Raw genomic sequence first — 15,213 nt, 5'->3', positions numbered from 1 at the left:
GAATATTTTTAAAAATTATAATAACTTGTTTATTTTTCAAACCATGACATTTTATTTCTAAAATAGAAGTATCAGCTGAGCTGTATCTATATTTTTTTAAAATCTAGATTATTTGTAAAACAAAAAAAGCAATATCTTTTTATTATGAATAAATTGAGTCGTTGCCTAAAATAAAAATACTACTAGATCTAGATTAGATCGAGATCTAGGCTGAGTTATTCAATATAATATTTATGCTCGCAAGAATGGCTGGATATCAACCTAGAAACGAATCTAAGTTAACTTTAGAAATCCGTACAAAATCAATAGAACAAACTCTTGTACCATTAGTAACCCAGGTAAAATAACGGATGATTTAAGATACCGGTGTCCGATAGGCGATAATAGACTCTTCCAAAAATGTGTGTTAGCTTGTTTTGTTTAGTTTGTTACTTTTTTAAAGTTCAAGTTGTTAGTTTTAGCCAATTGAGTAGGCCTACTGACTAGAATCTACTGTGAGTAACTGTGTAGACAGTAGTGTGTAGATCTAGTAATCACGATTAGATTTAGACAATTTAGATTTTAGTGGTTAGAATTAGATCTAGATCTAGTCTAGAATCTAGATCTAGATAGTAAGAGAGAACATTTTTGGTTTGAAATTGTATGTTAGACGGGTTAGCAGCTAGGGATATCGGATATGGTGAGCATATTGACAGTAGTACATTAGCATGCCATGTGTGTATTTTTAGTCAACTACCAGTAACATAAAATCATTTTTTAAAAGATTCTATTATCAGACACTGGTATAAAAAAAATCCCCCGAACATAAGCATATTGACCATATTGATATTAGAATTGATTAGATATCTATAGCAGGATAGGGCAATAATAATAAAGTAGTCCGTCTCCTTTCCGAAACCAGAAATTACATCTAACCCTGAGAGTGAAATGTCATGCTCCGCTTTTTTATGTTCATTTTAAGGGTCCTATCCACGACAAATGAAAAAAACTGCTTATCTTGCAAAATCTCATCATAATTTTAACGAAGTGTCTACTCTGTAAAAGATGTTTCGGCAGAAAATACGAAACTCAATAGTTCTGCGTATGCGCAGCGACCTTTAATAGCTGCACTAGGGTTAGTACAGTTAGGGATAGGGTTAGGGTTCTGCAGTTTTGTTTGTAAACACATGCATGCACAGTACCATCGAAAACATCACTGCGAATGAAGGCGGTAGTTTCTCTCCATTGCACATACATATCTTTTTCTGGCTGGAAAATTTTAATTTATTTTAATGCCAAACGTTATGGAATCTATAAATACTATGCCTTAAAATAAGTTTTAAAAGCCAGAAAAATTTGTAACATATGTAATTAATATTAGGATTTCAAGTGGAGCTTAGCACTCTTTGTAAAAACAGAACAAGCAGTCGGGCAGATGCGTTAATTTTAATTCCGTTTTGAAATGTGTGGATGGCTTTATTTGGGAGTATTGTAGAAAAAGTCATACTTATAAAACGTCAAGACTGATAATGATATCAGTAATGGATTGTCCTCTTCACCCTAACACCTGTTGAAACTATCCATAGTTCTAACTGAACTCAGAATTATAAGCTGAATGTGTAAACTAATTTATAACATGGAAGTAATAATTTTTTTTTCTTACTTTTAACATTTAATACATCACAAACTTCAATCTACCCATAGCTAATAATTAACGTCTGGTATAATAATTAATGTCTATTAACTGGTATATCAGTGCAGAAAATTGCATTCCTAATTTAAACATGTTAGTAGAGCAGTATTATAATCTATCTATAAACTACAACTAAAGATCAGGGAGTTTGTAGACTGTACAGTGTTTGACACTGCTTGTTTGGGGCAAAATAAAAGTGACATCACAGTCAATCTCAAATAGCAGTTTTGTTCTTGCTATGAGTCTTGTAAAAAGAGTAACTTCATATCTGGCAAGCCGGTCAAAAGTATTAAAATGCGGATAATAAATAATAAATTTGTTTTTCTAAGTAAGTATATACCAAAATTTATTGTTAAAACGATATTGTAATCGTGCTGCAGGGAAAAGGTGTAGGCAATGAATAATTATAAATACTAAAATAATTCTTGGTCATGACAGGCTGAATTAGACTGGATAGCAACAGTTTTTGTTGGCACTTGTAACCAAAACACCCAAATTCATATAGTTGAAGAATAGATGTTGAATATTATTATTGCTAGTCTCAATGCAAACATGACACGCATGCTGATAAACTTGTTTTTGGAAGAGTCCTTTGTCTAACAAATATTTCTGCATCTTTTTAAAAATGAAGCTTTTTTATTAATAATTGATTTATTTGATCTTAAAAAACATTTTTTTTAATTTTAATCTATTAGATAACTACCTTAGTGAATCATAAAGAACGTACAAAACTTACAGAAAAGCAACAAAGAGCTTTAGAGAGAGTTGGACTTGCTGTGAGCTCAGCAGTCGATAGATTTGTTTCAGTTGGCCAGTCAATAGCTGAAGAGAATCTTGATATTAAGGCTGATATGTGCCTTGCTTGTCATGATGCTCGCATAGCTGGTAAGTTACAGGCACATATTAAGTATCATGCACCTATTAGTTTTAAAACTGTTCCATCACAGGTAGTTTATTCCTTTAAAGTGTAGTAGTCCTTTAAGGGATATTATACAGTAATAAATAAAAAGCTAGCAGACTGCTGTGAACTTTTTGTCATAGATGGACTAAGGACGGGTAGATAATTATTGGATTTTAAAGAAAATATTAGTTGTATGTTGTGTCAATTTCAGACAGAACTAACAGAATGTAAAAATAATAAACTACTAACAGATTTTTAGAATTTAAATAACAGTTTACCATATATATGGGTATATATTTAGGGTGTATGTATATTATTAACTCTGTTAGAAAAGCATTATACCTTAATTTTAATTGTGCATTTAAAATGTTGGTGTTAAACTAACAATAGTGTAAAGTAAGTGTATTATTGATTAGTTTTGTTGTATGAGTTATGTAAAGGGTAAGATTTTAAGCATCATTTTTTCAAAAATCTAAATGATGGTTGGCAAAATGCCTATTTTATAGGCCTATATATATATATATATATATATATATATATATATATATATATATATATATATATATATATATATATATATATATACATATACACACACTAGCGTGCCCGTCCCCGCCCATAGCCGCGAAGTTAAACAAAAGTCCCAGGATAGCCCGGCTGTCTTGCCCAGGGAGCAGCAGTTTGATGAATGACTATAATGCTACGGCTTATCCATATTCTACCACAATCTTTAAAACAATATATTGCAACCTGTTGGGCACCGGAGAACACGCCTGATTTAATTTTGTAAACAACTAATCAGCCAATGTTATTCATAGTCTAATAGTCTATTGCACTGTTAAAAACTAACCCAGGCACCATAGCGCTCATGGGATAACCCTGGGCGCCAAATGACCACTTGCTGAGGCGCCGCTCATGCACAATTAAAAAAAAATTCAGCAGAAACCTCCCCAGGTGTATTCTCAGCAACTTCATAAAGTTTCATGGTAATCAGATGAAAGGTGAAGCAATGTTTATGTATAAAAGACAAAAATAAAATCTGACAAAATATTTTAGGAGGGTTTCATCAATGCTTTACCAATCCTATATTTTTATGTGTCCTTGTTTTCTAAAACTGAGTAAATGTAAAAAATTCTTGCCCCCAGGGCTCCAAAACGCACCCTGCAGGGGCATCAGCAGATGCGGCTTTTTATGTTTTGTGAACGACTCTAAAACCCAATCTTATCCATAGTCTTTCACAATGTTTAAAACAAACATAGGCGCCATAGCGCTCACAGGATAGCCCGGGGCCACAAATTGCACCCTGCCTCCCCAGGAGTATTCTCAACATCTTCACAAAGTTTCATGGCGATCGGATGAAAGGTGTAGTAATGCATAAAAGACAGATAAACAAGCACATATTTTTGCTTTATATATATATATATATATATATATATATATATATATATATATATATATATATATATACTACCGTACCTGTCCCCGCACGTTGCAGCATGCATAGAAGTGTGATGAAATATATAAGAAGGGTTTCATCAATGTGTTACCAATCCTAAGTTCTTAGACCTGTGACCTTGTTTTCTAAAACTGAGTTATTTTAATGTAAACAATGCATGTCCTTGGATCATAAATATCGGGACACAGGTTTACTTACACTACCGAATGAAAGTATTTAGTGTACATAATCACTTACCGAAATAATGGTAAGGGGTGGAAATAATGAGGTAGAACACACTTCGTGACCGCCCATGTGTCAGGGACGTAGAGGGGTGCTCTAGAGAGCCCCCTGATTACCCTTGGCTACTTAAAACTAACATAGGCGCCATAGTGCTCACAGTGCGCCAAATAGCATCCTCAAACAATGATGCATATTGCGTCATTCGCTAATGTGACACAAATCAACAGGATTTTTTCTTTGACACGAAGAAAAAAAATTATTTGTCGTGTTATAAACATCAGTGTGACTGATGCAATTTGTTAGCGTCACTAATGGTACATTATTAGAAGCTCGATCTCAATTTCTGATTGGATCTTCTAAAAATAGATGCTGATTGCATCATTTGCAAAGTGACAAAGTTGTTTGGATTTTTCTATGGACAAAAGGAAACAACCCAGTTAATAATCTAGCCTTGATTAATTTTTCATTATTAAAAAAATTTATTATAGGGCCCTCAGCAGCCCATATGAGCCTTCGGGCGCAGAAACTGAAATTTTTGTTCGCAGGAAAATCACACACTACCAGGTGGACACGTCTGATTTAATTTAGTGAGCAACTGTAACACCAAATCTTATCCATTGTCTATCACACTGTTTAGAACAAACGTAGTTGCCATAGCGCAAATGGGAAAGACCAGGGCGCCAAATCGCATTCTGCCGGGGGCCGCCCTTGCAAAATTGAATCCCCCCTCCTTCCAGAAACCATCTTGGGAGTATTCATCAACTCCCTAAAGTTTTATGGCACTCTGATAAACGGTTTCGAACCGCATCCGACTTTCATTTTTTTAAAAATTAATCGTATATGGAGAAGAATCGCATCCTCCCGGGGCGCTGCCCTTACGAAGATAAAAATATATTTTTGCAGAACCCTTCCCTGCAGTGTTCAAATCAACTCCCCAAAGTTTGATGGCGATCGGATGGACGGTGTGAATCCGCAATAGACTTTTATTTTTTATATACCTTATAAAGAGAAAAAACAAATCGCATCCTATTGGGGCGCCACCCCTGTGAATTTGAAATTTTTTTCCTGCAGAAACCTCCCCAGGAGTATTCTCAACAACTTCCCAAAGTTTAACGGCGATGTGATGAGAGGTGTAGTAATGCATAAAAGACACACACAGACATACATTGCTTTTTTATATATATACTAGCGTACCCGACCCCCGCGCGTTGCCGCGGGGATAGAAGAAAGTTTGACGAAATATATTAGGATTTCAATTATAATTATATATTCTTAGACGCGTGACCTTCTTTTCTAAAAATGAGTTATTTAAATGTAAACAATGCCTGCGCTTGGATCATAAATATCAGGACACGGGTTTACCTACACTACCGCATGAAAACCTTGAGTGTACATTAATCACTCACCGAAATAATATGGTAACACACTTCGGTGACCGCCTCTGTGTCAGAGCTTAGAGGGGCGCTCTCAGGGCCCCCACCCCCCGATTACACTACCACATAGGCGCGGCGTACTACCCCTAGCTCCTAAAAACTAACAGGTGCCATCGTGCCAAATAGCATCCTGTTAATAATGATGCAGATTTCGTCATTTGCTAAAGTGACACAAATGAACAGGATTTTTTTCTTTTACATGTAAAAAAATTATTTGACGTGTTTTAAATATCATTGTGACTGATGCAATATGCTAGCGTTACTAATGGTCTATTATTAGATGCTCGATCTCAATTTCTGACTGGATTGTCTAATAGTAGATGCTTATTGCATCATTCGCAAAGTGACGAAACTCTACAGTAGGCTCCTCATATTCAAAAAGTTATTTTTTCATCTTTCGCAAGGTGACGAAACTGTACAGAAGGATTTCCTCGCGTTACAAAGTTATTTTTAGAAGCCTGTTGTAGTTTTACCGCTGAATATAGTAGTACCCCTTACTCGCTACGCAGAAAAATTCTCGGGAGTATTCTCATCTACTCCCTAAAGTTTCATGGTACTCAGATGAACAGCATCCGAGTTTTATTTTTTATATACCGTGTATAGAGAAAAAAAAATCCCCCCCCCCCCCCCCCTCCCCCGGAGGGCGCCGCCCTTGCAATATTAAACAATTTTTTTTTTTGCAGAATCCTACTATTGAGTTATCTAATCATCTCCCCAAAGTTTCACTGTACACGGATGAACGGTGTGAAACCGAAATAGACTTTTATTTTTATAAACTGTATATAGAGAAAAATCGCAGCCTCCCGTGGCGCCGCCCTTGCGAAATTAAAAAAGGATATTTTTTTTTCAGAACCCTTCCCTGAAATGTTCTAATCAACTCCCCCAAAGTCTCATGGCTATTAGATAACTGTGTCACACCAAAATCGACTTTTATTTTTATATACCGTATATAGAGAAAAATTGCACCCTCCCGTGGCGCCGCCCTTGCGAAATTAAAAATGATTTTTTACAAAACCCTTCGTAGAGTTTTATAATGAACTCCCCAAAGTTTCATGCCTATCGGATGAACGGTGTCACTGCAATTCACTTTTATTATTTTTATATACCGTATATAGAGAAAAATCGCACCCTCCTGTGGCGCCGCCCTTGCGAAAATAAAAACGATTTTTTACAGAACCCTTCCCTGTGGTGTTCTAATCAACTTCCCAAAGTTTGATGGCGATCAGATGAAAGGTGTAAAACCGGAATAAACTTTTATTTTTATATACCTTATATAGAGAAAAATCGGATCCTCCCGTGGCGCGGCCCTTGCGAAATTAAAAATTATTTTTTTACAGAACCCTTCCCTAGAGTGGTATAATGAACTCCCCAAAGTCTCATGGCTATCGGATGAACGATGCCAAACCAAAATCGACTTTTATTTTTATATACGGTATATAGAGAAAAACAAATCGCGCCCTGCCGGGGCGCCACCCCTACGAATTTAAAAATGTTTTTTGCGCAAAAACCTCCCCAGGAGTATTCGCAACATCTTTCCAAAGTTTCATGGCGATCATGTGAACGGTGTCACTGCAATTCACTTTTATTATTTTTATATACCGTATATATAGAAAAACAAATAGCGCCCTGCCGGGGCGCCACCCCTGCGAATTTGAAATATTTTTTTTCGCAGAAACCTCCCCAGAAATATTCTCAACAACTTCCCAAAGTTTCACGGCGATGTGATGAGAGGTGTAGTAATGCATAAAGGACAGACACACACACACACACACAGACATACATTGCTTTTTATATATATAGATAGATAGATAGATATAGATAAACAAGCAGGTGATGCAATATTAATTACTGGGAAAAAAATCATTTATAGTTATACTGGATTCCAAGTGAACCCCCAGTGTTTTACTTTTTTTAAATATCTAAAGGTGAAACAATACAAAGGCTAACATCTTGTCACAGAGATGAGACAGTGACAACAGAGAAAACAGCTATGGTACGAGCAGCTCGTCAGCTTCTTTCAGCCATTACAAAAGTACTACTTTTGGCTGATCGTATTGTTGTTAAACAGCTACTACTCAGCAAAGAAAAGGTTATTATAAATGTGTAGCTGTTGTAATTGTATGTCAAATTTTAAAATCACACTTTGTTATATTTTAAGCATATTCTTTTGGTTATGTTTAAATAGCTTTATAACATATTGTTTCAACAGGTTTTACAAAGCCTCTGTCAGGTTGAAGAAGTGAACAACTTTACTGATTTTGTCTCTGCATTTAGTCAGTTTGGTAAAGATATGGTTGAGCTAGCTCATCTCTCTGGAGATAGACAGAATGTAATTTATTTTTTGTTAAATATTTTATTATACTTAACTCACATTTTATTACAATTTTTTCTAGCCTTTAAGTTAACTTTTCTTATGCATTGATGAAGATTATAAAAAATACTTAATGTATACTATGAGAAATTGCTTTTTCTAATTTTGTGTGTGCATAAGTAAAAAAAATTGCATAAAAAAACGTTTTAATAACAAGCTTTAATGTGAAAATGCATTAAAAAGGAGAAAATAAATTATTTTGTTTAAATATATAATAATTAAAAAGTAATTAAAAATGGATTAAAAATCATGTCTATATCCCAAGTTGCCATCCCCCCTAGTGTTATATAAGAATATTTGAGAAAGTTTAGGTAGATCACTCCCAGTTTATTGTTTTCCATACTTAAATTTTTTTATTTACAATAGAGTTGCATTACTGAAAACTATTGCGCACCAAATATAATAGTGCGGAATAGTAGTAGCATGATGACAGACAGACTGATGACAGAGTTAGCAAGTGAAATAAAAGCTTGTTAAAAGGACACTTTTTAAAAATTACTTGCATATCTGTAGGTCTAACAATATATGTGCTAAGAAATAAATCAGTGACAGTTTGATCATCTAAATTAATAATCCTTTTAGGATTTAAAAAGCGATAAACAAAGAGCACAAATGGGATCAGCTAGAGCTATTTTAGAAAAATCAACTATGATGCTACTGCTATCTTGTAAAGTGAGTAGAGCAATACGTTTGTTTTTAAAAAAATTATTTATAGAAGTTACATCTTCACATTACATAATAATAAAGAATTATAAATCATTTTTAATTTAAAAGTTATGGATTTTCATTTAGTCCCTTTAATATTACAATATTTTTTGTGAAAAAATCCTGAAAGGAACATCGAATTTAAAAATAAAATGTTTAGCATTTTAAGTCTAACAAACATCACACTTTTTAAACTGTTTTTTTGTTTGATACATAATTTTATAGACTTGCTTGCGACACCCAGATTGCTCTAGTGCACGCCACACACGCCAAGGGGTATTTGCAATGATAAGACAGGCACAGGAACTTATTCATCATGTAGTTGTTCTCGGTAGCCCAGAAGAAGGTCGCAGTGAAAAGGGGCAGGTGATCAATGGTGATTCAGGCATTGGACTTGCATCCTCTCATCCCACAGCTAGTAAAGCATTTTCTGATTTTGAGGTAAAAGCTTTGATCACCTCCTGTACTTTATGATGTAAATTTTACCATTCTGCAGATACATTTTTTGCTATTCTGGTTTATTATATTTTCAAGTTTTTAAATATAATATTTCCTTATGGATAATGTAATAGCAACAATTTTAAAAGTAATTAAGTAACTTTACTTGAAAATAAGTTTCATTACATAACTAGCCGTCCCGGCAGGCCCTGCACTGGCCTCTGTGAAAAACCTGTCTTAAAAGGACCATGACATTTGTGTTTAGTAATCAGCATATACCAGTCATTGCCCACCCTAACCAAAACCAACCAAAATCAAAACACAAAACAAAAAAACGCAAACATAACACAAATACAAACACAAACCCAACAACAATATAAACACAAATAAGACACAAATTGCAAACAAAAACAAACCAAATCCTAAGCAAACACAAACCCAACCACAAATGCAAACCCAACCCAAACACAGAAAACACAAACGCAAAGTGCTCACAATCTAGTCCGGGGGCGCCGAATCGTACCATGCTGGGGCGCCAGCGGAACCGTCTGTAAACAACACAATCCTGGTGCGCCGGCTTAGTAAACCACTATAGTACCCCAACTTATTCATAGTCTTTTGCACTCACTTAAACGAATGTAGACGCCATAGCAAACACGGGAAGGCCTAGGACCGGAGGACGCCCGGATTTGATTCACTTAAAGATTATAGTAACCTTTCTTATCCATAGTCAATCGCACTGTTTAAAATGAAATTATGCACCATAGCGCTCACAGGATAGCCCAGGGTGCCAAATCAAAATGTGTCGGGAGACGCGCCTGTTTCAATTTAGTGAACAATTAAAATACCCCAAGCTTATCTGCAAACGGAAAGAATTAAACAGAGAGGACATTAAGAAGCTGGCTTCTTAACTGTTATTGATTTTAAAAAATAATTAGTAAACAGTACGTTCAGTGTATAAAATAAGTTAAAGGCAGTATTTAAAATACCTACCACATTGCACTTGATCAATCCTTGCTAATTATGTAAATATTATGTAAGTATGTAACACCAAAACAAAATAATAAAAAGTAAATTCCCCCCCCCCTTCCCCCAATGTAATAGGTTTTATAAAGGGAAGTAATTGTGTTTTCCGAATTGATCAAGGGACGTAATGAGTGCTAAAGGACTAAATGTAAATAATTTTCAGACATAATTAGAACTTTTGTGAAAGGTGATGCATTTTTTAAAAGTTTGTTTGATGGACATATTGGAAGAAGCAGCACCAGACCTCTTCGACACTACCTCAACCTCAAAAGTAGTGATGCAAGTCACCATCAAATCCTATGGCCAGCGAAACCTTCCGGTCACATACTATGCAATCTAATCAGCCCACATCAGATTGTGCTGCTGAACTATGGACGAGCAGATACAGATGTAGCAGATCTGGATAACACTACAAAACAACATGGACCCTACGCACTGGAATTCTCATTACACCAGAAAGACAAAGTCAGCGGCACCCTCCTAAAGGCACTTAGAACAATAAGCAAAAAAGAACCCACAATCACCTCCATCCCATACACTACCAACCGGAAATTCACCATCTGCAATGATAACCCACAATATATCACACACTACATCAAAATCACAGACACAACAATAAACATTTTTATAGTATTACTGGGCAGACGACAAGCATGTCAAACATGTGGCTCAAACAGACATTGGACAAACCACTGTCAGGCAACAAACCAAGAGTCACTGCTACAAGAAGACCAAACACCAAGGCCCACAGACAAACAAACAGTCTCAACATCTTTGACAGTGGAAGTACCAGATGGAAAAACAACAGAACAGATCAATAAAGTATCGCCGTCAACAACAACACAGCTGAAAGTCAACAACATAGTCACAACAGCGAAAAAAACGCCTAACCCACAAAAAAAACTCAGCAAGCAAATTTAGAGCTAACACCACCAGCAATAAAAAAGAAAAAAAAACATCTTGCAGCAGCCAACCCACCTGCAGCTAACAGAGAAAATGTCACACAGGCAGTCAGCACCCCTACACCTTGTGCCTATCATCAACAAGCCAAAACTTAAACCGATGTGCGCTGTGTGACCTTTCGTTCAGCGAGACAATGGAACATCTAGACAAGGCACACTACACAGTCCTGAACTGTAGAATCTGCAAGGAAAAAATATCAGAAAAAATCCTTGATCATTTCGCAATCAATCATCCCAAAGCCATCGCCTACAAATGCCCCTACTGCGAAGAAATACTTGCAGTATTCACGTCAAAGCAGTTAAAACTACACCTACAGAGTTGGCACCCAGATAATGACCCAGAGCACGATGAAATATATTGCAGGCAAAACAAAAAATCAGGCAATACAATAATTGTATTTAGAGACGAACTAAACCAAGCAGAAGATATAGCCTACTAAAGCAAAGTTTCCAGATCAAACTATGAATACACCACCTACCCTATCTCATCTCCAATATCATACTCTAGACATTTTGTATTACCAACCCAACATGTGTTACAATTTGAGCTGTTTTAAAAAATATGATGTATTAAATTAAGGATAATGTATGATAATGTATAAATGATGTTTGATATTTTCTGTATGTATCTTCAGGTAACCTGCTATTACCACCTGAACCCCTTGCTCGAGTGGGGAGGGGTGAGAGAGGAACAATATTAAACACAAAAAAATATATTAGATTCTGGCATAGTTTCTTTCATTTTTAGGATCAAGTAGATATGGCAAGGGTTACAATGATAAGCCCTGCAGTTGAGGACAGGCTACTCACTGCTTTTGAAAGTGTTAAAGAAACAGTTGAAGAATTTACAGATTCATACTACACTTCTCATGAGTCTCGTGAAAAAATAGTGCAGCTCACCGACAACTTGCGAGATGATTTACAGAATATGCTTCTACTAGGGCAAAATTTGGTATGGCATTAAAATTAATAAATATCTTTTTCGGTATTCACATTTAAAAGCAACCGTTAGAAATTGTTTACATACAGGGATGCAACTTTTCTGAATTTGATGATTTCCTAATTTTAAAGTATTCTATATTTTGTTCAGAAATTTTCCACTTACATTTTTCATTTACACATTTTCACAAAAAAGTGTTTCAGAAAAAGTATTTTGAAGGTTGCCATTCTATAAAGAAAATATACATTGCAGTTTCTAAAAATAAAAGTAACATCACTGGCAATCTCAATATACAATTGATAGACGCACTCTCATTTTTTGGCTGAGTACCCCAAAATATGGTAGAAGATTATGAATTCATTCTTAATTTGGCTTAAAATATAATACTTTATGAATGGTGGAAATCCTACGAACAGGTTAATTTTTCAAGATTTTTCTTGTCATAGTTACCAAAGATTTTATCACCAATATTTTCTAATGGAAACATATGTACCTCAAAAAAGCTATAAAGAAATGTTTCCTAACGAGTATTAAAAAAGTTGTTTTTTTTTACCGCCACTTACCCCCTTAAAGGCTATTCTAAATGCATATATAATGTGGTTACTATCAATATGATTATTTTTGCTTCAACTATTTTGGTTTTTTTGGCTATTATTTTCTAAACACTATTAATTCATTTTTTTTAAATTCCAGAATTCTTTTGTTCAAAATATTAGCTATATTAAGCTAATAAAAGTTTAATAATGCCAGAGAGTGCTTTATTGCAATATATTAGAGCTTGAAAAATGCATATTGAGTCTGGTCAGAACAAAAATTGTCTAATTTTATTTCACACTCTTGTCATATCCCTTATATAATTTAGGAAAAGTATTATTTAACTATCATCCCTGGTTTCACTTATTTCAAGTGCATTGCGCATCTTTAACTTTCTCTTGTCTCAGCAATATAGTGATGGAAATTGTAAACTCATTTCAAAGTCAAATTTGAAAATCATATTTGGAAATGGTACCATTATTTTTACCAGTAATATTGATTCATACGATATCATTTGTTTATCAACTATTTCTATTTTAACTGATTTATTTCATTTAGGAACATTATAGTTATATTTGATTAATTCTTCTGATGAAGCACTGATCTTTTAATTTACTGTTAGAATAATTTCAGTATATCTTTTCTTATTTGTGCCTAAGATACATGGGGTAGCCACAGAAAGCTCTTTCCACTTTCGCCCATCTTTGGCAATTTTCTTGGCAGTCCCCCAAGATAGTCCTGCCATTGTCAGTTGCTTTTCTGCCATGCACCTCCTTGACTCCCTTAGCCTTCCCTGTTTTTTTTTTAAATTCTGTTCTCTTTCAGTAGAGAATTTGAGTTTTTAAAAATGTGTACATACTATTGCTATGCCTTAAATGTCTTTTAATAAAAATTCTAATATTTCTATACATTTTATTTTAATTAGAACTGTAAAGATGCAAGGACTCCAACTCAAGATCTGGAAACTTCAATTATTAAAACATTGGAATCTGCCAAAATTTTAAGAAAACAGGTAGCTCTATATTTTATTTTATGTTTAAAAGTAAAGATAGGTATTTGCAAGAGTTATTTAAAGAGGGTTTTTTATTATATACACAGCTTTTGACTACAGCTATGAGTCAAGCATCTGATCTTTTTAGACAAAATGATGATGAAGGATTGCTCAAAGCTCTAAGAATGGCTGGCTTGGCTGGAGATCTTGATAGAGTAGAAGAACTGACTGTCAAATTTTCTGAACACCAAGAACAACTGGAAGAAGTAATTAGCTTTTTATCTTATTTTGTCATAAATCCATCAAATCATCAATATTCTACTTTAATTTATCTATACAAAAGAACCATTGTTGAATCTAAAAATTACAGTTTTATTACCGTTAAAGTACTATATAAAAAAATGTATCAGAGTAGTATGTCTAGTATTAGGCTTCATGCAAGCCTACTTTGTTTCATGTCAATAGAAAGGTCATGACTTTCTTTGTTTATTCTAAATTTAAATACCTTATCAAAATACCTAATAAGAATACTCATTTAATTTTATTCCTTTTTCTATGTCATAACATTGTTTATTTTACTCAATCGGGTCTTTCGGATATGCAAATTGGATTTTTCACTGGCATTTAGATGTGGAAGCTAAGCAATCGGTTGTTATGCTTCTGAAGTTAACAACTCCTTAGTACATGTAAACAACTCTTTAGTACCGGACGTTTGATAACTCTATTAAACCCATTTACTGATGAAAGATTGTGATAACAGATACAATTTTACTATCATTACAACATTTAGAATATACCAATAACAACTATAATTTACTTTAGCTTCATTCTCACAACAAGTAACAAAAGCTGAATAATAATTATTATAAATATTTTTATAACTATGAATATTACTATCATAGATGCTATACTTTTATCACAGTTTGACCTGTACACATGACTTTCCTCTGCAAACTTGTGTCCTCCAGGAAATAGTTATTGGTACTTTAGTGAGACAAATGTGGCTGATCATAAGTACCCAGATAGATTAATAGTTTCCTGGATTTCAACAGGCTTTACAAATATATGTGGTTTTTGTAGGAATGGCTATATTATAATGTAATATGTACCGGTCTAGGACATTACCCCTCCCCAAATTACCCCTTAGAGCCCCCCCCCCCTTTCAGTTACACCCCCCCCCCCCCCCCCCCCCAGCTCAAGAATTTTGACCTTAAACCTTAATAACAGATTAGCACTATAGCTAAAAAAGAAAGGTAAATAGCTGTAGACTAAGCAATATAAGCAGCATGACATTTCAGGCTTTGGATCTTGTTTATAATATCTATGCTAACCTGTAAATTAAAATTTTATACCATTTTGCATTTTTGTAGTTTTACTCAGTTTGACATAATGTAATACAAAGCTTAAAATAACTCTCAATTATTATTAGAATTAAATACAATTTTCTCCAGTTATCCTTTATAAATATGCCAATAAAACTGATAGAAAATGTGTCTTGAATTTTCTTTTGCAGTTAAAAATGGTGCATTTTTTGCACAATTTTTAAATTTAAAAAAAAAAAG

The 15,213-nt window shown here is 34.4% G+C and overlaps 1 protein-coding gene across 1 annotated transcript in view; it reads left to right on the top strand.

The window, feature by feature from the left end:
- Positions 1-199: 199 nt before the first annotated feature.
- LOC131929607 (alpha-catulin) overlaps positions 200-15,213 on the top strand; it is a 34,303-nt gene continuing 19,289 nt past the window's right edge. Inside the window, exons 1-9 of the mRNA XM_059285893.1 lie at positions 200-338; positions 2,368-2,557; positions 7,610-7,773; positions 7,894-8,013; positions 8,638-8,727; positions 8,986-9,201; positions 11,935-12,138; positions 13,586-13,672; positions 13,759-13,917. Of these exons, the coding sequence (XP_059141876.1) occupies positions 234-338; positions 2,368-2,557; positions 7,610-7,773; positions 7,894-8,013; positions 8,638-8,727; positions 8,986-9,201; positions 11,935-12,138; positions 13,586-13,672; positions 13,759-13,917 (1,335 nt within the window). The 5' untranslated portion in view covers positions 200-233. The remainder of the gene's footprint in view (positions 339-2,367; positions 2,558-7,609; positions 7,774-7,893; positions 8,014-8,637; positions 8,728-8,985; positions 9,202-11,934; positions 12,139-13,585; positions 13,673-13,758; positions 13,918-15,213) is intronic.

The sequence above is a fragment of the Physella acuta genome, unplaced genomic scaffold (assembly GCF_028476545.2).
Source record: "Physella acuta isolate Inbredline_101_S28 unplaced genomic scaffold, ASM2847654v3 ptg001655l, whole genome shotgun sequence".
Lineage (NCBI taxonomy): Eukaryota > Metazoa > Mollusca > Gastropoda > Physidae > Physella > Physella acuta.
This window is presented reverse-complemented; position numbering and strand designations above follow the sequence as displayed.